Source organism: Acomys minous (genome assembly GCF_964271855.1).
Source record: "Acomys minous genome assembly, chromosome: 17".
In the NCBI taxonomy this organism is placed as follows: domain Eukaryota; kingdom Metazoa; phylum Chordata; class Mammalia; order Rodentia; family Muridae; genus Acomys; species Acomys minous.
The window spans coordinates 10219941-10240777 of NC_140500.1; the positions used below are offsets into that span (position 1 = coordinate 10219941).

The following is a 20837-nucleotide window of genomic DNA, read 5'->3' on the forward strand; positions in this document are numbered from 1 at the left end:
TAAGAAGTCTATGGTGAGTTCTAGTTTCAACACTGTAAAACAGCATGTAATTTTGCTGGTGGAAAACAGGCAAGAGGAATCTGGGGTTGAAGCAATGCAATGCAATATTTGAGTATGACGTCATACACCAAGTTACTAGCAACAGTGAGCTGTCAGTGAGTAAGCTGCCCATGGAAAGGTTGAGTCCCCTTTGGGACTGGAAAGTTTACATGTTGAAAAGCTGGTCCTAATATTTCTCACTTAATAGTTCACTCAGCCATTCACTTTTCCTTATCCATAAAATTGTTGTGGTATGTCACAATGGGTAGCACATAGTAAATTGTCCTTTGCACATTTCTTTTTCAGTCAGTCACATATTAATTTATGTTAACTGCTGTGTATTTAAGATCTTGATTTATAGAAACATTCGTTTTTGAAGAAAGACAAATTCAGTTCTAGTGAAAAGTTAGGTGAGCATGATGGGAGAAAAGACTACACCGATGGAAATCTACTTTTAAAGGTGGGCAAAATTCAGACTTATTAAAACATTACATATTTTGGTGTCTAAGTATTTTCACATACATTATTTCATAGTTTCCATATTCACTCAGATGTTTCTGAGCTTAAAAGAATCTCTGAAATGACATAAAATGATGATAATGTAAAAGGTACAGTAATTTCTTGAATGTTCTTTTATCTATAATTGACTCTATATTACGATTCCATTTTTCAGTTCTGTGATGGAAGCAATAATCTTGTTCCATTTTTCACATACCCTAGAAGGTTTTTTTTTCTTTTTCAGAAGAGCTGGCTTTTTCCTATGTGCCTTGAGCTTTTCACTTAAGGATGAGAAAAACAGAGACATTAGAGTTGATGGTTGCTGCCAATCTCCATTCCTTCGCTTTCATAAAAATCAATTCTAGGAAAGAGTACATGCATTCTAAATAGAGCTCCGCTCATCTTCTGAATATATGTGGACTCACAGTCCCTGGGAACTTATTTCTGTTTCTAAATTTCTCCATGTCTACTTAAAAACAAAAGAATGATGATTTTAGTGGAAAAAAGAAACATGTTTTATAAAATACTCCAATAAGGGCCAAGGCATTGGCTCAGTAGTGAAGAGTACTTGCTGTTCTTCCAGAGGATCAGAGTTCAGTTCTTAGCACCCACATTATATGGCTCACAGCTGCCTCTAGCTCTGCACAATCTGATGTCCTCTTCTGGGCCCCATGGGCAACCTCACACATATAGCGTATTCTCATCCAAACACAGACACACAGACATAAAAATAAGAATAAATATTTTATAAGGTAAAAATGAACGTTCATTCATTTTTTTCTTCTATATAAGATACTTTCTTCCAAGCCAAAGTAACTTTGGTGCTCAACACTGAAGTCTAGCAATGAGATGTTCTTTCAATTCCAATGTAGCAGCACATGCTAATAAAATATGTGAAACTGTTATAGGCTTCAAGTAAAATGGATTATAAATATGTTTAATAGAAAAATGTTTAATAGAAAATATGTTTAATAGAATATGTTTTATTTTATTTAAAATAAAAAGTGATTCTAGATTGAAATGCCTAACTCTATTGGGAAGAATGCAAGGGCTGTCATAGAAGAGTAACATTTGATCAGTTTTAAGAAAATAAGCACATATTAATATTGTTATTAATAAGTTCCTCATTTGTTTTTATGAAACTGACTTTAGGATTAGATTTTTTTCTCCTGAGGTGAAAGCTAATTGGATTTTTGGAAATAATCAGAGATATGTTTTAGTTAAATTAGAAGAGTAATTTTAGCAATTAAGCTGGCTAATAACATTAGAAAGGAGTCCTTGGTTACCCAAAAATCACCAATTAGCAAATAACTCTTACTAGACTTTTATTCTGCACTGTGCTTCTTTAGCTGATAGACAAGGAGCATAAAACAAAGCAATCTATATCAGTGAGGAGGTGCAGAGAAACACAAACTAACACAGCCAGTTAGGGTAGCATTTGAGAGAAGTCTGGAGTTGAGCAGTGAAAGAAAGCGGCTATCTGTGCTGTAGATAGCACTCGTTGGGAAGGAAGTTATAGGGATGTAATGCAGATAGAGGAAAGCAGTTTGTTTCTGACCCAAAAGGACCTCTAGCGAAGTGTGATCTCCCTTCTTGGTATGATAAGCAGGAGAGACAGGAACTAGGATTAGTGCTAAACTGGAAGCCACAGAGGTAGCTAAATGGCTGGGACCAGAGAGCCAGTGCTCCTCCTTAAATGATTTAGATGTTTGTTTAATTGAATTGGGAAGCCATTGAAGGATTTTACAAGTAGAACTGATTCTGTATTTTAAAATGTGGCAGGCAATGGAAGTTGTGTAAGTGCTGGAAATAACTAAGAACCATTGTCATGGACCACTAGTTCGGTCGGGCATAGGTCTTTGGGATCGGGAGTTCTTGGAGCATCGGTGAATTCAGACGCACCGTGAGTTTTGCATCTGAGTTTCACCGCTTCATCTTCTGTCCACCGATGCTTCAAGAACCCCATGCCCAGGGACCCATCCCCAGCTGAACTGGTCCGTGGCAAACCACAAACAAAGAAGGGGGCCTGGTGAATGAAAAAGTCATAGAGTAATTTGAACTTGGGGTGGAGTGGGAAGGATCCGGTTGTGTGTGGGAACAGAGGGAGGCACACCCTGTCTCAGGACACAGTCTCTATTTGACTGGGGCAGCTCTAGGGTCAGACAAGTGCTGTCACTTTAACACAGCAGTTCTCAGCCTGTGGGTCACGACCCCTTTCAGTGTCAAACATCCCTTTCACAGGTGTCTCCTAAGATCATTGGATATTTTCTAGTCCCGAGATTGGGCACTAGGCCAAAAAGCATGTCCCAGGAAAGTCTTCACTTACCAGGAGATTGGGATAGATGTGAGGACATCCTACTTAGACTCTAGGTAAGAGAAATATAGGAGATGGGAAAATAGAAGGACCCATAGAATCCTAGAAACCTACAAGAAGAACATCATGATGGATGGATCAGGGCCCAGGGGGTTCTGCTCAAACTATTGCACTAACTAAGGACAATACAATAGTAAGCATTGAACCCTTACTCTGATCTACCCAATGGACAGGACATTTTCCACAGTTGGTGGAGAGTAGGAACTCACTTTGACATGAACTCTGGTGCTCCACATTTGACCACCTCCTCTTGATGGGGAGGCCTGGTGGCACTCAAAGAATAAGCAGGCTACCAAAATGAGACTTGATAGCCTATGACTATATAATGGGGGAGGAGGTCCCCCTCGGTCATAGACCTAGGGGAAGGGAATAGGGTGAAAGTGGGAGGGAGGGAGGAATGGGAGGATACAAGCCATGGGATAACAATTGAGTTGTGATCTGAATAAATCAATAAAAATAAAAACAAAATTAAAACAAAACAAAACAAAAAGACCATTGGAAACATCAGGTATTTATATTACAATTTATATGACAGTAGCAAAATTACAGGTAAGAAATACAAATGAAAATCATTTTATGGTGGGAGTCACCACAACATGAGGGACTGGACCATATTAGAGAGTTGCAGCATAAGGAAGGTTGAGAGCAACTGACTTAACCCATGTCTGGACTCACAGAAGCGCTCACATACGTTTTTCAATGATAAGTACTGAGAAGCAAATTGTCTTCCAAAGCTAGACCTTCTGAAAGCTCTGAGCAACAATGCTCTTCTACTCGGCAGGTCAAGAATGTCGATCTCAGAGACGCATTAGAGACAATACAGATGAGGGACAGCATCAGGAGTGGACAGAGAAGCTCTGAGGAAGTTGAAAATGCCGTGGATGGGTTGGTAAGCCTGAAAGTTTGAGTAAGAAGAGGACTTGGGTTGGGGTGAGGGGTAGCAAGGGAAGGGGTACAGGGGTAGTGTCAAGAAGGTAGCTAACAGGCTGGAGAGATGACTCAGCAGTTATGAGCACTGGCTGTTTTTGCAAAGGTCTGGGGTTCAGTTCCCTAGCACCTGTGTTGCGGTTCACAACCATCTGAGGGGATCCAGTGCCTTCTTCTAGTTCCCATGAGCATTGCATGCACATGGTGCACATGCACTGAGGCAACCACTCCTACGTGTAGAATAAAACTAAATGAATCTTTTTAAAAAAGACCAGGTGTTTCACCTTGGGTTTAATAAATGGCCACTAGAGAAAACAGGAGCCTTTCCCCCTCAATTAGGAACACATTCTAAGTGCATATTGCCTTCCCCAGCTGGTAATTTAAACAAATACACCATTGGCTTATGTGAGAAAAGAGAGACCACATATTATCAGATGATTTCTTTCTTCTTAGCTGAAACCACCTCAGTTAAAACTGAATATTCCTGACCTCCTGTATGTGAATGACCAACAGTGACTCTCCTACTTACAGTTTTCCTGCTCTCAATTCAGTCATATGAATGAGATGGCTGTTTAGGATATTTGATGGACTTTAAACCTGTCCAAGGAGCAGTGTGTTATCTGCTGTCCCTTCTGTACTTACCACACCCAAACATTGGACCCAAACATTCTTCTCTCTCTCTCTCTCTCTCTCTCTCTCTCTCTCTCTCTCTCTCTCTCTCTCTCTCTCTCTCTGTGTCTGTGTGTCTGTGTCTGTGTCTGTACGTCTCCATCATTCTGTCTCTGTGTCTGTGTCTGTATCTATGTCTGTCTGTCTCTGTCTCTGTATCCAGCCCCCCCACCCCCGACACACACACCATGGTCTGCTTACGATGGGATGAGGGCTGACCTTTCTTAGTTAGCTAGTACATCTAGAATAAAGATTACACTTACACTTCATTCCAGTTGACCGAAAGAAAGAATGATTTTGTGACTGGCATGGGTCTGCAGCTTTTCACTTGGCACAGCTTCTGGCCAGCGTATGTGAGCCAGCAGGAAAACGAAAAGGCTTTGTAGCTGAAAAGAAACATTGATCCAATAAGCTCAACGCAGGGAAGGAGATAGCTTCCTAAAAGGGTCAATTATTGTTATTGTCAAAGTCAAATGATAAAGTGCATTTGTTTGAGGACAGTGTGCTTTTAAAATCACTATAACATTTTATGTTGGGTACGTCAGATAGACTGAGCGGTAGAAGCCCTACAACTCTTCTGCATCCCTCTATGGAGACACTAGTTCAACAACACACTGGGAAACACACCCAGATGGCAAGACCAGTTACACCATAGCAACCATGGGATGCACAAGATTCAGCCTCAGGCCCTCCTCACCTGACAGCTGTTGCCTTCTGGGGTGGGAGGTGGCGGTAGGGGTGGGGAGGCTCAGAACACCTTGATAGCCCCTCAGGAGGCATAAAAAGCCTGTAACTTACATCCAATGGGACACAGACACGAGGACTCAGTTTACTCTTGTGTGCATTTAAGTGTTGGTAGGAGGAGGTACAGAGTAGGGGCTGCTGAGAAGAAAGAATAAAGGCAACTGTTTTGTTTGGTGTGGTGTTTGTTGTCCCCTCCCCTTTTTTTTGAGACACTGTCACCCCTTAGTCCAGGGTAGCCTGGAATTTGTTATGTAACTGAGGCTGGCATGGAGCTTGACGTGGCCTTCTTGTCTCAACAAGTCAAGTTCCGGACTACAGGCATCAACCACCATAGAAACCTGTTTTTCTTTTTAAATAATTATTTCTCCAAATATACATTTTCTGTAGAAAGCAATGCTTTCTATGAGCTACGTTCAAGCATGCAGACTGTGTATTTTAGCCACATTTGGTAAATCACTACCTGTCATCATTCACCCCTTGTTTCTTTTCATCTCCTTTCATACTAATCCCTCTTTCATTTTCCCTTCCCCCAATGTTCCTGCTAGACCTCACAATGATATTAAACATATGATATTTATTCTTCTAAGTCTGGACTGCTTTGTTTAATTTGATATCCAGCTTCGCCCTTTTGCCTGCAAATGATGCGATCTCATTCTTATTCATGGTACACGAATACTCTGTTTGTGACTAAACGGAACATTTTATATCTGTTTATGCAGCTAGTGATCTGCGTGATCCCGTAACCTGCTGTGGTGGGTGGAGCTGCCGTCCACAAGGACATGAGTGTCCGCATAGTAGGCTCTCTGGGGAATGGTAGAGGTAGTCTGTTTGAGCTTCTTTGAGCAATCTCCAAAGTCAGTTCCAACTGGTCTGCTCTTACCTGCTTTCTCACTCCACCCACAGTGCACAAAGCTGACCACGTCACCACACCCCTCCAGTGGTTGTTGACAGGTTTTCTTGAGTAGTTCTGACTGGGTTGAGAGAGAACCCCGGTGCCACTGTGATCTAAATTTCCTTGATGTGAAGGCTGAAGGCATTCAACACTTTGTGTGTGTGTGTGTGTGTGTGTGTGTGTGTGTGTGTGTGCGCGCGCGCGCGCGCACGCCCGCGCGCACACGCGTGCGTATGCAGTTCGCTTTTCTGTTCTCATATACATGTGAAAAATGCCTTTGAGATTTGGATGGGATTTCATTGACTCTGTAGACAGCTTTTGGAAATATGGCCAATGTCCTTCAGTACAAATCTGACCAGATCACTGACTTATAAGAGCTTACAAGACTTATAAGAATGATTTTGTCTGGAGAGCTCTTTCACACATTTGTTTAGGATGTTCCAGTAATTAAAAAGTTTTCTTTTTAATTTTTTTCTCCTACAATTTCTGTTGTAATGAACTTGGGAGAGGCTTAGAGGAACGCTCCCTGCTTTCCGGGCTGAGTGCACACACTTCTCTGCTGGTTGTGGTCACAGCTAAGCTTCCCTTGCTGTCCTTTGGGCCTTTTAAGCACAAGCTCATATTTGCTGCAAAGAGATAATTTGACTCCTTTCCCCAGTTGAATCTGTTTTATTTTTCCCTTGCCGTATTTCTATGGTTATGATCACACCATCATTTTTTTTTTTAAAGAGCTAAGAGTAGATATCTTTGCTTCTTTCCTGATTTTGGAGGAAATATTTCTAGATTTTTCTCCATTTAGCATGAGGTTAACAGTAGCTGTTCTGTACGTAGTCTAAATTATGTTGAGACATGACGCTTCTTAGCTTCTTCAGAGCTTTTAAATCATAAAAGGTTATTCATTTTTTATTGGACTTTCCTCCATCTCTTGAGATGATCATGTGATTTTGGTTCCTAATCCCATTTCCATGCCTGGCTGCCTTTTTCAACTTGCATTTGTTGAAACAACTTTGGATCCCTGAAATAAAACCACCTTGACCATATTGGCAGATCTTTGAAATGCGTCATTGACTTCAGATTGTGTTTGTATGTATGTTCTTAAAGGCAGATGGCCCACAGCCTTTATCCAGTTATATTTAATAGGATACGAAGTGACAGGATTTTATGCATACGTTGTTGTAGTTGATTGCTCTCTGCTCCTCTCGTTCATCTCGCTGACTCTTCCTCATTTGTGTTCTTCTACTTCCCCCATTATTCTCTCTATCTTAATGTCACAGGTGTCCTATTGCCCTCCCACTCCGGTTCCTTAAAGCCTCTTTTCCTCTCAAAGACTTTTCTAGTTTTCTAACTGCTACCACTACTTGCTCCCACATGAACACACATACACATTCGGTGCAGGTGACAGATACTGATCTAACCCAGTTTTGCCAGCTCCATTTGTTGAATATTTTTTTGTTTCCTTCCTTCCTTCCTTCCTTCCTTCCTTCCTTCCTTCCTTCCTTCCATCCTTCCTTCCTTCTTTCCTCAGTTTCTTATTAATATATCATTATGACATTTTTGCCCAAAACTAGGTGTCCATGCTGTGTAGGTTTGTTTTCCATTCTTTGATGTGCTACACTGATTACAGGCCTTCTTTACGCTACAGCCATATTGTATATGCACAACAAAGCTATGGCCTTGTTGTATAGTTTGAGGTCATGTATTCTGATGTTTCTGGCACTGCTTAGTACTGCTATGTCTTTGCTTTTATCATTTTTCATCTATGTTCAACAGGTACCTTGACTGGGAGTTTTGATTTTTCATTGTGTATTTATATCACGTGTGACATTTAAGGCATTTCCTTCTAGTTCTATAAAGAATGTCACTGGAAATCTGAAGAGGACTGTATTGAATCTGTAGACTAATTTTGGTTTTGACCATTTTCACAATATTGGTTCTGCCAATCTAGTAGCATATTTCTCTCTGTCTAGTGTCGTCATTATTTTTTTTTTTTAGTATTTTAAAGTTTTCATCTCATTTATAAGGTTTATTTCTAGTTACTTTTTTTCCTAATTAATCTCAGCAAATGCATCACTGGTACATGTAAAAGCTACTGATTTTTCTTATATTTTAACCCATAACATTACTGAAAATGATACAAGTCTGTAGAATATTTTAGTATACAACCATGACACATGTCATTTACAAATAGACATAATTTCCCATTTTTATATCTTTGTCTTTTTGTTTTATCTAAGACTTCAAACTGTATCTTAAGTAATACTGGAGAGAGTAGACACTCTTACCCCTCCTGATTTTAGGTTTTTCCTCATTTGGTACAATTTAAATCTGTAGTAGGTAGACTACATTAAATTGATACATGCTTGGTTTATTTATATTTTTTTCTGAACTTTTATCATAAAGGTATATTGCTCTTTGTCAAACGTCTTTTCTACATATCTCATAGTGGTCAGGTGATTTCTGCCTTTAAGTTTTCTTATTTTGAGTTTACTAAGTTTTTGACCTTGAGCCATCAAAGTGATCTTGAATTCTGGTTGCTAATATTTTGTTTAAAATTTTGCATCTATGTTCAACAGGAACCTTGACTTGTATTTGTATCATATGAATTTCTTCCTTTCTTATGATTTGGAACAACTAGTGCAGGGTTGGTCTTACTCCGTTCTTCAATATTTGGTTGAATACATTGGTGAATTTGCATATTTTGGAGCTTTAATTTATAAAGAGACTTTTTATTACTATTTCCACCTCATTGCTTATCATAGGTCTGTGTGAATTACTTATATCCTCTGGATTTAGTTGTGGCAGATCATATGCATTTAGAAATGTGTCTAATTCTTCCAAGTGATCCAGCATTTGGGACATACCTTTTAAAAGTAGTCCCTAATGATCCTATGAGTTCCAATGAGGTCTACTCAAAGAAGTCCCTTGTCATCTGCTTTTCTTTTAGTGTGGCTAGAGATTTGTCAATATTGTTAATCTTTTCAAAGAGCCAGCCCACAGTCTGATTAGTTCTATGTACTTTCGTTCGGTTTCTATTTCTTCACTCCCTGTCCCAGTCTCTATTGGTCTTTGCTGCTGTCTTCTGCAGTGTTAGAGTTAGGGCTTCACCTGGCTTTGTGACAGGAATCTGGAAGAGATCCTTTCCCCATTTTTTATTTTGTTCACTAGCTTGAAGAGCTTTGGTGTTGGTTTTCATTTGAAGGTTGAACATAATTCTGCTCTAAATATGAAATTCAAGGGCTTGAATTGCCCCAAATTTATGTCTTTGTTTTTCTTCCGAACCTAGCAGTGAATGAATGGAAAAACCTCTCAGGCCTCAGATTCTCCCTGGGATGGAAGATTCATTGATTCATAAATGTTAAAACTACTTAATTTAACACACACACACACACACACACACACACACACACACACACACTATTGATTATCTACTTAACCACAGTGTAGAAAAATGGGTGAGCTATTTTGTGAAGGTTATTATAACTTTTTTTTAAGACTTGTTTTTCAGTTTAGTTTTGGCCACATAAAATGAAGATTCCACATATGCTTGGCAATAATTTCTATTCCAAAATTATTATCATGTGACATATAGTATACTCCTTACTTTAAGTTCGTTACTTGTATTGAAATATTATTTTATATTTATCCACATTTACCCATTGATCCTTCAGTTCCTGGGAGAGGAATATTGATACCATAATCTCAGTAGCTCCAACAACCTCTCCCTGTATTTCTGTCAACATTTGATATTTATTTTGTCTTTTTTGGCCAACTAAATATTTTATTAGCATGTTGTAAATTTATATTATTAATATTTTAAAAATTTATAATTGGTTTCTTAGTGTGTCCGCAGTGTTCATATTGCTCAACATGGTGATATAAAAAATTAAGATTATAAATATTATTTTGGTGACATTCATGAATGAGAGTCTGCTCACATGCCTTTTGAATACAAAGGTGACATGACAAGGAGTCTTTTGGATTCCTCTGATGTGCCTCATGAGGTGTTAATTCTCAGTAAGAAGCAATTTCAGGTTACTAATGTGTTTAGAGTCTTTGTAATTAGAAATGTCAAAATATTTTCACATAAATATAATTTATTATATAGTATACATTATTATGCATGTAATACATTTATGCATTAATTACACTGAATTCTAATTACTATAGCATGCTATGTATTGTATTTTGTGAATGAGTGAGGGGATTAAAATATTTTTTGTTCTCTACCTAACTGAGGAACTATTGGCATTTGGTGGCTTTTAGAAGAGGAAGAGTCAATTTTCTTTAACTGTGTGGCCCCTGGGAAATGAACCATGCTTTCACAGCAGCCTCCATATCCAAGAGTATTTAGGGAATACACACTGCACTCAATGAGTTTAAACAAAAGAGAGAGCACTTAGTGTGAGTGCACACACCTTTAATCCCTGCATTCTGGAGGCAGAAGCTGGTAGATCTATGCAAGTTCAAGGTCAAAAGCTAAACAGAGAGGGAGGGGGAGGGGGAGGGGGAGAGGAGAGGACAGAGAGAGAGGGAGAGGGAGAGAGGGAGGGAGGGAGAGGGAGAGAGAGTGGGTGGGGGAGAGGGAGGGAGGAGGGCAAAGAGAAATATGCAGAGCGAGACCCAGATACAAACACACAGAGAGATAGACAGAGACAGATACAAAGAGACAAATTGATGAGAAGGACAAAGAGTGGTGATTGGGCAGGGGTAGATCTGGAATGATTGGGATGGGGTGAATATGATTAAAATACATTGTATAAATCTAAAAGTATTAATAGAATATTATTAAAATAACTTTCTTGGACTTCTTAACATAATCCCAGCATATAATATTATTCTATATTGCTCTTAATATCACTAGCGATGGTTCTTGATCAACCATTCTCCCACTTGCTATAATTATTCTGGGCTGTTTTTTTCTGGTTCTGGCTTTCTGGTCCTCAAGATCTAACACCTACTATAATATCTTCTGTGTTTCCGGAGTCTCTCCTGTTTCACTTTCCTTTTACCATAAACCTTGTTTAGTTTCCAGCTCAGCTTACTCCTGACCTCTGTTGTCCTGACCCATATAACTATTTCATAAGTCAAGCATCACTTACAATTCTATTCAAAGAAGTTTCTTAGGCACTTCCAATAAATCTTTGTTGAGCATGTATTACACATTAAGGAATGTTTTGTTTTATTGTATAGATACTTTAAAAGGCAAGGTTTAGAAAATTAATAATGGATGATCATGAAGATAAGTATTATGTGGTTATGTATCCATAGGCAGATAAACTTATAACATCATCGAGACACATATATCTTCAATATGTAGCAAAGGTGAGGTTAAGGAGAACTTTCACTCTATATTATGGCAGACTGGGGACAAATCTCAATGGGACCCATCTAGATTCAGCCAGAACTATTCAGCTAAGTCACTCACCTCAGTACACTTCTGACCCTCATAGTGTTAGAGAGTAGTCTGTTGTGTCATGTGGCTAAATTTGGAAGAAATTTGACAAGTTCAAGTTAATACCTAGACTACAAGTATGTAGCTTGCCATCATTTTATTAGGAGATTGTGGAGCCATGAATGAATGAATGAATGAATGAATGATTGGTTTTTCAAGACAGGGTTTCTCTGTGTAGCCTTGGCTGTCCTGGACGTGCTCTGTAGACCAGGCTGGCCTCGAACTTACAGAGATCCTCCTGCCTCTGCCTCCCCAGTCCTGAGATTAAAGGTGTATGTAATCATGCCAGGAAATTTCTTTCTTTCTTTTTTAAATTTTAGATTATCATTATTGTTTTTTTAACGTATGCACTTATTTTATTACACATGAATAAAACAAACTACATACAGCAGTGAGAAGCATGAGATAATCACGAATTATATAAATGTTACATTCCTAGTGATCTGGCTTTTTGTATTTGTCAAACTTCATCTTTCCTAGCTTGTTGGGTCTAAATTTCTGAATGAAATTCAATATTTATCACATCTCATTTCTATTAACTTAAGTTCTTTATCTTGATCTAAAAAGATGTTATCTCCTAACCAACTAAACTTGATTGTAAAACTAAACTATCTGGTCTTCAACCCCTCTCAGAGACTTGAGAAGGAATAAAACTTAAATGCCTGAGTGAACCGGTAGTGCAGGTTAGCAGCTTCCAAAGTGAAAAAAAAAATTACTGAGACAGTTTACTGCCTGAACAGTCACCCAACACTCTCTGTAACGTTGGAGCACCATCCTTGACCTTCTAGCCCAATATCTCTGCCAGACTTATTCACAAGGCAGGAACTATTGAGGACTTGCTTACCCTATCTTGGCAGAATTCGTCTTCGACTCTGGCCAGGCAATGTCTTAAGAAAGAACGAAAGAAAAGTGTTGTGTCTTTTTCTGGGGAGAGCCTTTAGCTCTAGTCTTAAAATTTGTTCTTCTAGTGAATAAAAGATACACTATTATTTCACCTATTAAGGTTCTCACATGCTTATTACAATAGTTGTTTTTTAGAAAAACATTATTTTATATCTGTAATTATATGTACATATATACATAACTAGCTCCATGTAATGTTATATGTGTTAAAATATGCTGAAACTATTTAGACTTTGCACTTATAGAGACAAATGAATGAAAACTGAATAGATTATACTTATACAAATACACATTATGATCAAATCTATAGTATATTTTCACTTATACACATAGATATATTAATGTATAGAAGGATACATGCTGCATATTGACTTATGTACATACAAAAATATATATGTATGTATGAAGTATATATAACTTTAGTTGTATTATCAAGTTATAGGAAATTTCTACATGAACTAAAAGTAAGGTATATTTATTTATAACTAGAAAATTATAAGAAAATATTCATTAAAGTAGCATGCAATTACATAGCAATTTTTAAAAAGTCATCATAAAATTAAGATAGGAAATGAATGGTAGTTTCACTTGGTAGATTCCAAAGACATAAACAAGTTCTGTTTTTCCTCAGATTACACACATTTTTTATATTTTACTAAAGAAAGCTGTAAACAGCTTTCTATATATATGTAGAGACACATTTTATTTTATATTAATTATATAATTACGTACATATCTTACTATGTGTGCACGCACACACACACAGACACACACACACACACACACACACACACACACACACACACACACACAAGGCTCAAGGATCTTCCACGAAGAAGGGAAAGAAAGACTACAGGAGTCAGAGGTGACCGATGAGATCAGGGCAAGGAACCTTTTTTTCTGCATAGAAGAGGGTAGATGCACATATGAATTCAGCAGTTGTGACTAAACGCACAAGACTTGCAAATGTTCAAGTCGGACAAAAATCCAAGATTGTAGAGTGTACATGTGCATGACACCCTCCCTAGTCTAGTCACTGTTGGAGTTGATAGCTGCCGGGGAAGGGGAGTTGGTTTTCTTTAAGGGTGAGGCCCCAGGTAGGTTGACCACTCCCAGGAGGTGGCCACCACCCAGAAGCATATGGGCAGCACAGATTGGACTGGATGGACTTATAGAAAAGAAAAGGAAAGCATAAAGTGGATGGTACAGGAAGGGGAAGGGGGCTCTGGGAAGAGTTGTAGAAGCAGGAGTGAGCACGATCATCACAATGTATGGAATCCTCAAAGAATTAGTAAAAACAGGCCAAACTTAAAGCTATTTATTTTAACTATTAGTTGCTTCTGCTTTTTCTTTCCTTCAGGTGCCAAAAGCTGTATGTTCATTAACAACTGATTTCATTAATTCTAATACATTTAATCAATGTCCTTTTCTATATGCAATCCATGAAGAATTTATATTATGCAAAGTTACTGTCCATATGTTATTCTAGAAAATGCTACATAAATGCAGCCAACTTAAAACCCAAGGGTGTTCCATGAGTAATTGAGAGAATAAAAGAATCCACAGGGAACTCTTACATTTTTAAGGTACTGATCTTACAAAGCGTGTGTTCCACTCACAGCTTTAGAGGAATCAGAGATCTTAGCCTTCCTAATCCATAAATACTCTTAGTGCTTAGGCAGTATACATGTGCTTTCTTTCCCCCTCTATCCTTTTAATTGTTATTAATAACTTACACTAAATCATGAAAAATAAAATTTTAGGAAATACACTAAACAGAATGAACACTCTGTTTCATAAAGAAACACAGTATGTCACCATTATTTTGATATGGCAAAGGGAAAATGAATACTTACCTGGAATTTAACTTTTCCTGAATGAGCTTAAGATGAAAAATAAATCTGCATCAATTGATTTCCCAACATGTTATGACATATTTGCTTCTTCAAGTGAGAACAGTGATAGTTACACTCAGGTGGGAATTGGGAAAATTCCTGGCTGCTCACCTGTGCGCCCACATCTCTGGAACATTGTGCAGGGTGCACACTGTGAAACTCAAGTGGGAATGGAGCCCAACGTGGATGCAGGAGGCGCCTCCAGGTGTGTGCACAGGCTGGAAATCTGTACAAAAGCTACTGCAGTACACTTCAATCAGCTGATAGATGGACCTTGATAGCTCAGCTGTCACTTTCTCTATGATGCCTAGGGGAGTAAAAGATAGAGATCAGGATGTCTGTGAAGGGTCGTCTTTCTCATAAGCCATCAATTATTGCTTTGAAATCTTTTATAATGAAATTTAAATAAAATTTAATTAAAATGACCCTTACTAACTGAAGCCAATTAGCCATCTGGGCCTCTGGAGGCAGCCTGGCATAGCTGTTGGTAGATCATCAGTCTACACACTTCCATATCTTTGGCAGTACAGATTTTGAAAACATAGCCTTTTAGTTACAAATTGGAGCCTCTTTTTTTTTTTTTTTTTTTTTTTTTTGATTAACCTGTCATGCTGATTGAATGAAATCTGCAATAAATCATCTTCTAGTGTATGGGTGTTTTAGAGTTAACATTAAGAAAAGGATTATATTTTCTAAATGGCTTATGATTACTTCAAACAGCTGCTGAACACACATCACCTATCTTGTGATGATACCATAAAGGGATTGTCACTAAGAGCATCAGTTTTGACTGTCAACTTGGTACACCCTACCGTCACCTGAGGAGAGAGTCTCAGGAGGGATTTCCTTTTTATGTTGGGTTGGCCTGAGGCATGCCTGTGGGGGTTGTCCTGATTGTTACCTAATGCAGAAGACCAGACCCATTTTGGGTGGGCTCCATTCCCTAGGATGCATGTTCTGAACTATATAGGACAGAAGAGAGCTAGATGAGAGCAAGCAATGAAGGATCTCTGCATGTTTCCCCTTCAGCTCTTGACTGTGGATGTGGTACCCTAAATCCTTGCTTTGACATTTCCTAAGTAATGGACTGCAACGTTGGGTTGAAAGCCAAATAAGTCCTTTTGTTCTATGTTGCTTTTTGTTAGGGTATTTTGTCATAGCCACATAAATGAAACACAGGCAGCGATAAAGAAAAATGACTAACAAGCTGGTAATTTTCCTATAGAAGGAAAGGAATTGTTGAGGGGACAAAACAGCATGCTTTAGTCACAGCACTGGGAGGTGGAGGCAGGTGGATCGCTGTGAGTTTGAGGCCAGCACAGTCTACAAAGCGAGTCCAGGATAGCCAAGGCTACACAGAGCAACCGTGTCAACAACAACAACAACAACAACAACAACAACAATTGATGCTTCTGAGTGTTTGCTGTGAGGGGATTCAGGCACACTCCGCGTCATGTCACTTGGCACAGTTGTTTATGGAAACATATGCACCTTCCTCTGAAGTTGCTTCTGAAGCAAACATTGCATCTTGGTTTCTACTTGTCTTGAAAAGAAAATGGCAGGGAGAGCTAGCTCTGTTCTTGACTATTCTGCACCGTTCCAGTGTTAGAATATGTGGGCTCCTAAGGATGGGAGCCAGCTTTGGCATGACGCTTCTTCCCACATCCTGCCCCCCGGCAGTTCTGCCCACACCTAAGCACTCTTTGTTGTTGCTGAACAATGCTATTATTCACTTAGTTATTCATAAATGCACACAAAATTTATGATAGACAAATTGTACTTATTTGCCTCATTTCTTAAATGGTGCACTTTTTTTTTTAACAGCCTGGGGGAAGATGAGCAAAGAGAAAAGGCTCTAATTAAATTTCTCTGAGAAATCAGCAGTGGGAATTAATGAAGCAGAAGCAAAAAGCATCATTATAATAATCTTAAAACAAGCCTTGTCAGATACTGGAGGCCACCCAACAGGGATTTTTTTTTTCTGAATCATAAGTGGCAGACATTTGGAAATTTCTAGAAGCATGTTGCTTCCTCTTTTCAAATTGTTCTGTTGGTTCTTTGGAGCAAGAAGCACAAACTTTCTGTCAATAACTCCCAATCTTGAGAACACGTACCAGTGAGTGTCTAACACTACTGAGCTGTCCTCGGGTTTGTACTTTTGAGAACTTTAATTATTTTGATACTTATCACATTCTACTCTTTACTGTTCATGCAGAAGTTATGAGTTATTATTTACTTCTAAGCATGTGCTTAGTGATATGTCCCGCTGTAATCCCAGAACTCGGGATGAAGGATACATTTCGAATGCACGATCAATAGAGGCTGCAGATGTGGGTCAGTTAGCAAATACCTCCTATAAAGGCATGAAGTCCTGCGATTTGATCTCAAGGACTCACCTTAAAGGCTAGACACAGGTGCTAGAGACATGGGTCAGTGGTAAAGAACACTAGAAGTTCTGACAGAGGACAAGGGCCCAGTTCTCAGCACAGCCATGGCAACTCACTGTAATCTGTAACTTCAGTTAAAGAGGATCCAGTGCCCTGTTTTGGCCTCTGTGGCCATCATCCACACCAACAATGCATACAGTCAAACACAGTAAATAAAAATAAAACTAACTAACTAACTAACTAACTAAATATTAAAAAATAACACTGTAGTTTGCAGCTGTGATTTCAGCACTGGGCCAGAAACAGGTAGCTTCCTGAAATTTGCTATGCAGTCAGCCAGGCCAAACTGGTAAGCTCTGGGTCTAGTGAGAGACCTCTCCTCAAAAACATAGTGGAGTGTGGCTAAAGAGGACAAGTGACGGTGACCTCTAGGCACATGTGCATGTGCACATACCCTACACACACATGTGCATGTGCACATACACTTGCACACACATGCATACACAACTTTAACATCATCAAATTGTTTTGGGAATCAAGATCTTTGGCTTGGTTGAGAAACACAGGGAAATAATACTTATCACACCTGTATTTTCTCTGAGCAAAGAATTACAATATCCAATGTATTCATTGAAATCTGTTGTGACTTATTTATTATGGAACATAAATCCTTGGGCACATTTCTGTTCATTTGTATAGACTCTCATATCCTAATGCCTTGAGAAATATGGGAGGAAGAGACCTCATTACAACACTCCAGGAGGAAAGGGGCGGGGCCTCATTAGCATAGCTCTGCCTCTGCTCTCCATAGAGGGAAGAATGGGGTGTGGCTTATTAGCATAGCTCTGCCTCTGCTCTCCATAGAGGGAAGAAGGGGGTGGGGTTCATTAGCATAGTCTTAACCTCTGCTCTCCATAGAGAGTCATAAGAATCTGGGCCAGGAACAGTGTGAGGCAACCTGTGTCTCCTTTATCCCTCTGTGTCCTAGAGTTTTCCAGTCCCCGTTTTGCACTGTTTCAGGTGCTTTCCTTATATCCTATACCCTCGTATTGCTTTCTATGATGACACATGGAGGGTGACTCTAATGTAACTGAACACCTCTTTCCAACTGTTGGAATTAGCTTAGAGACTATATGTTTCTCATGCAACTCTTTAACAGAAAGATTATGCGGAGAGTGAGTTTTTCCTGATGCTTCCGCCACAGTCACCTTTGCACTCAAGGTTTTCGAGGTTAGTTCTGTAGTCCCTGGAAAAGGATCAGAGTATTTCTGTGCCAAATGTCATCTCCCTGGGCTAGTATCACAGCCTCAGCCACACACAACAAGGTGATTCAAGAGTCTTGGGTCCCAGAGCTCAGAAGTTGGAGAACTGATGTTGGAAACTAGATATTTGATTTGAAAGTGGACCCTGCTCTGAAGCATATATTCCCATACCCTCTCCTCAAAGAAGTAGGAAAGTCCCCCTCACCTTGCAGTGTCACCATCCTGGGTCTTCTGTGAGCCCTGCTTTAGAACCCAGTCGTTTTGCCTGGTTTATCATCTGGTCTTTCAAATATAGCTTCAGTTTAAATTAGTGATTAATTAATTATTATATTAATTAAATATATAAAAATTAACAAGTGCTTGAAACACTTTTCTCATCAAAATCGAATATATAGTAAATTTGTTGCTGTATCTTGGTATGGTTAGAAAGATTTTTTTTTTCGAGGTAGGGTTCTCTGTGTAACAGCCTTGGCTATCCTAGCCATTCTGTGAAGACCATGCAGGCCATGAATTCACAGAGACGCTCCTGCCTCTACCTCCCCAGTGCTGGGATTAAATGGGTGTGCTGCCACGTCCAGTGTTTAAAAGGCCTCTTTAAAAAATTCTTTCTGTATGTGGTGGGACAGGTTGTTATTCTACTTCTAGGAAGGCAAAAGCAGGCAGAACTCCGGGAGCGCAAGGCCAGTCTGGTCAGCATAGCGATTTCCAGGCTGGCAGCAGGCTACATAGTGATATCAATTTCAAACCAAACCAAACCAAATCCAAACCTAAACCAACCAACCAACCAACCAAACCAAAACAATACCAACAGCAGCAACAAAACCCCCTGCTCATTGTTAGGTATCTCTACTTTTCTCATTTTACTAAAAGCAACCAGAATAAAGGTTTAAATAACAGCATTAGTTTTTTTTTTCTCTTGTAACTTCATCACTTCTTTCAGTAGAAAGGGTCTTAAGGGTTTGAATAAGCCATTTTCTCTTTGCATATGTGGGCGTATATTAACACAGTATTTAGAAGAGCAACTGGAAAAAAAAAAGGTAATGGAATTCTAAGACGTGTCCTTTGTTCCCTTTATTTTTTCAAATGTTTGAGTGTATATTTCCATTACCTTTATTTGAAGTCTCTGACTTCCGATGAAAATTCTGAAATAAAGAAGGAAAAAAGAAAGAAAGAAAGAAAGAAGTATTTGTGTTACTAATTCAGAAAATAATCAAAGTAGTAATACACCAAATCAACACACTATAATTTCTCCGGAATGAGAGAATGATGGAAATACATCTCAGTATTATTTCTCTGTGTTGCATATTAAACACTGGAAATCTATATTATGCAATAAAAACCCTTCTGGATATTGCAATGGGGAATGCCGGTTATTAGATCTTTTAAAAGAGATTGCCCAAATCAGCTGAGCCTTTCATTATTAAAGCACCCTGCAGACCTTGTTGAAGCTCTGTTCTCCTCTATGACAGGAACTAATCTTCTGTTAGAACTGCATTTCAAGTGCTTGTTGTTCATTGCCTAGCTCTCATTAGTAGCAGGTGTGCAGACATAAGCTTCGGGAACCATCCTGAAGAGGAGGAAGTGGGAAAAGAGCTGGATAGAGTCTCCCAATTGCTCTTATTTCTTTCCTTTTTAAAGAGTATTAATTGACACATCCTTGCACACTGAGGAAAATATATCAAGTCATATCACAAATCAGAACCACAATCTGAAATGTTACTGTTTTCATTCTTTATAATGTCATTTATATTTATGTACACAACATAATGACTATATTTATGCCTTTCTTGGAAGTGTGGAATTCCTTAGCTGCCTTGGGGCTTGCTGGCTCTGAGTTCATTACCATTGAAACTATACATGATGAGTCACACATCCACTAAAAATATTTCAGTAGTAAGGAAAGTTCAAGTTTCTAATGAGATCAATTTTAATTGACACAAATTTGGAGAGATTTAAAACTAATTTTATTTTACATGTGGACTTTTGACACTAACCATGCTTATCTCAAACACCTGAACTCTTGCTGTTCTCCTGCCTCAACTCTTTCAACAGCTGGACAACAAGAGTCAAGTCATTTTTTTTCTTTGCTTACACATACTAAAGCTTGTTTGTAAGAAAGTTAGTTAACAAAAAAGCACATTTATTAAGCAAATAAACCAGAGAGTAGCTTTTCCCTTGTATCAAATAACTTCCATACGATTCCCTCAGGGAGAGGTTTTTCCTACTATTTTAAAGTCTAATTAAATTTGAATGTAACCTTTTGACTCAAAAGTGTCATTCTATGACCCTCAGAAGCTGTTGTGTTAGGTAAATATTTCACTAGAATGTGCCGTCAAGCTCTAGTCCTAACTACTCCAGGTAATATCTTCCTTCTGTCCAGGTGGCCCAGACTATTTGAGCTGTTAGCCTGCCTTTACTAGAATTCAATTTACTCAGAAATGTAGACCTGTATCATAAAATCACCATGACATCCACCTACAGCACAATAGGGAAGAACATATTTTCCACTATGTGCTTCAGTTTTCTGGAGCAGTTTATGAAAATATATTAAATGTGTTTCTGAAATATAAATTGAAGGATAAAGATTGCTCCAATACTTAGTAGGAGTGTAGAACAGATCAGAAGTACATTTATGATTTAACTCTTCATTTTTCCAAAGTTTCATTTATTAGATAATTAATTACTTCCCTACATGCAGGAAATAGTATCTTGCAAGATGGCCAAAAGTTCAACCAAGGGGGGGGGGAAGCAAAGCATCTCAAATTTGAGAGTTGCCGGCAGAGACTTGAACCCCC

At 38.7% G+C, this 20837-nt stretch overlaps 1 protein-coding gene across 8 annotated transcripts in view; it reads right to left on the reverse strand.

The window, feature by feature from the left end:
- The window catches only part of PIK3C2G (phosphatidylinositol-4-phosphate 3-kinase catalytic subunit type 2 gamma), a 332391-nt gene that overhangs the window by 238935 nt on the left and 72619 nt on the right, over window positions 1–20837 (reverse strand). For 6 of the 8 annotated variants that reach the window (XM_084766217.1, XM_084766214.1, XM_084766215.1 and 3 more), the window contains 3 exons: window positions 19151–19184; window positions 14505–14700; window positions 4771–4893 (listed from right to left, as the gene is read on the reverse strand). In XM_084766217.1, the coding sequence (XP_084622343.1) occupies window positions 4771–4893; window positions 14505–14700; window positions 19151–19184 (353 nt within the window). Of the gene's footprint in view, window positions 1–4770; window positions 4894–11568; window positions 11624–14504; window positions 14701–19150; window positions 19185–19480; window positions 19565–20837 lie in introns of those variants that run through there. The other 2 variants (XM_084766221.1, XM_084766220.1) reach the window with 2 other exon arrangements.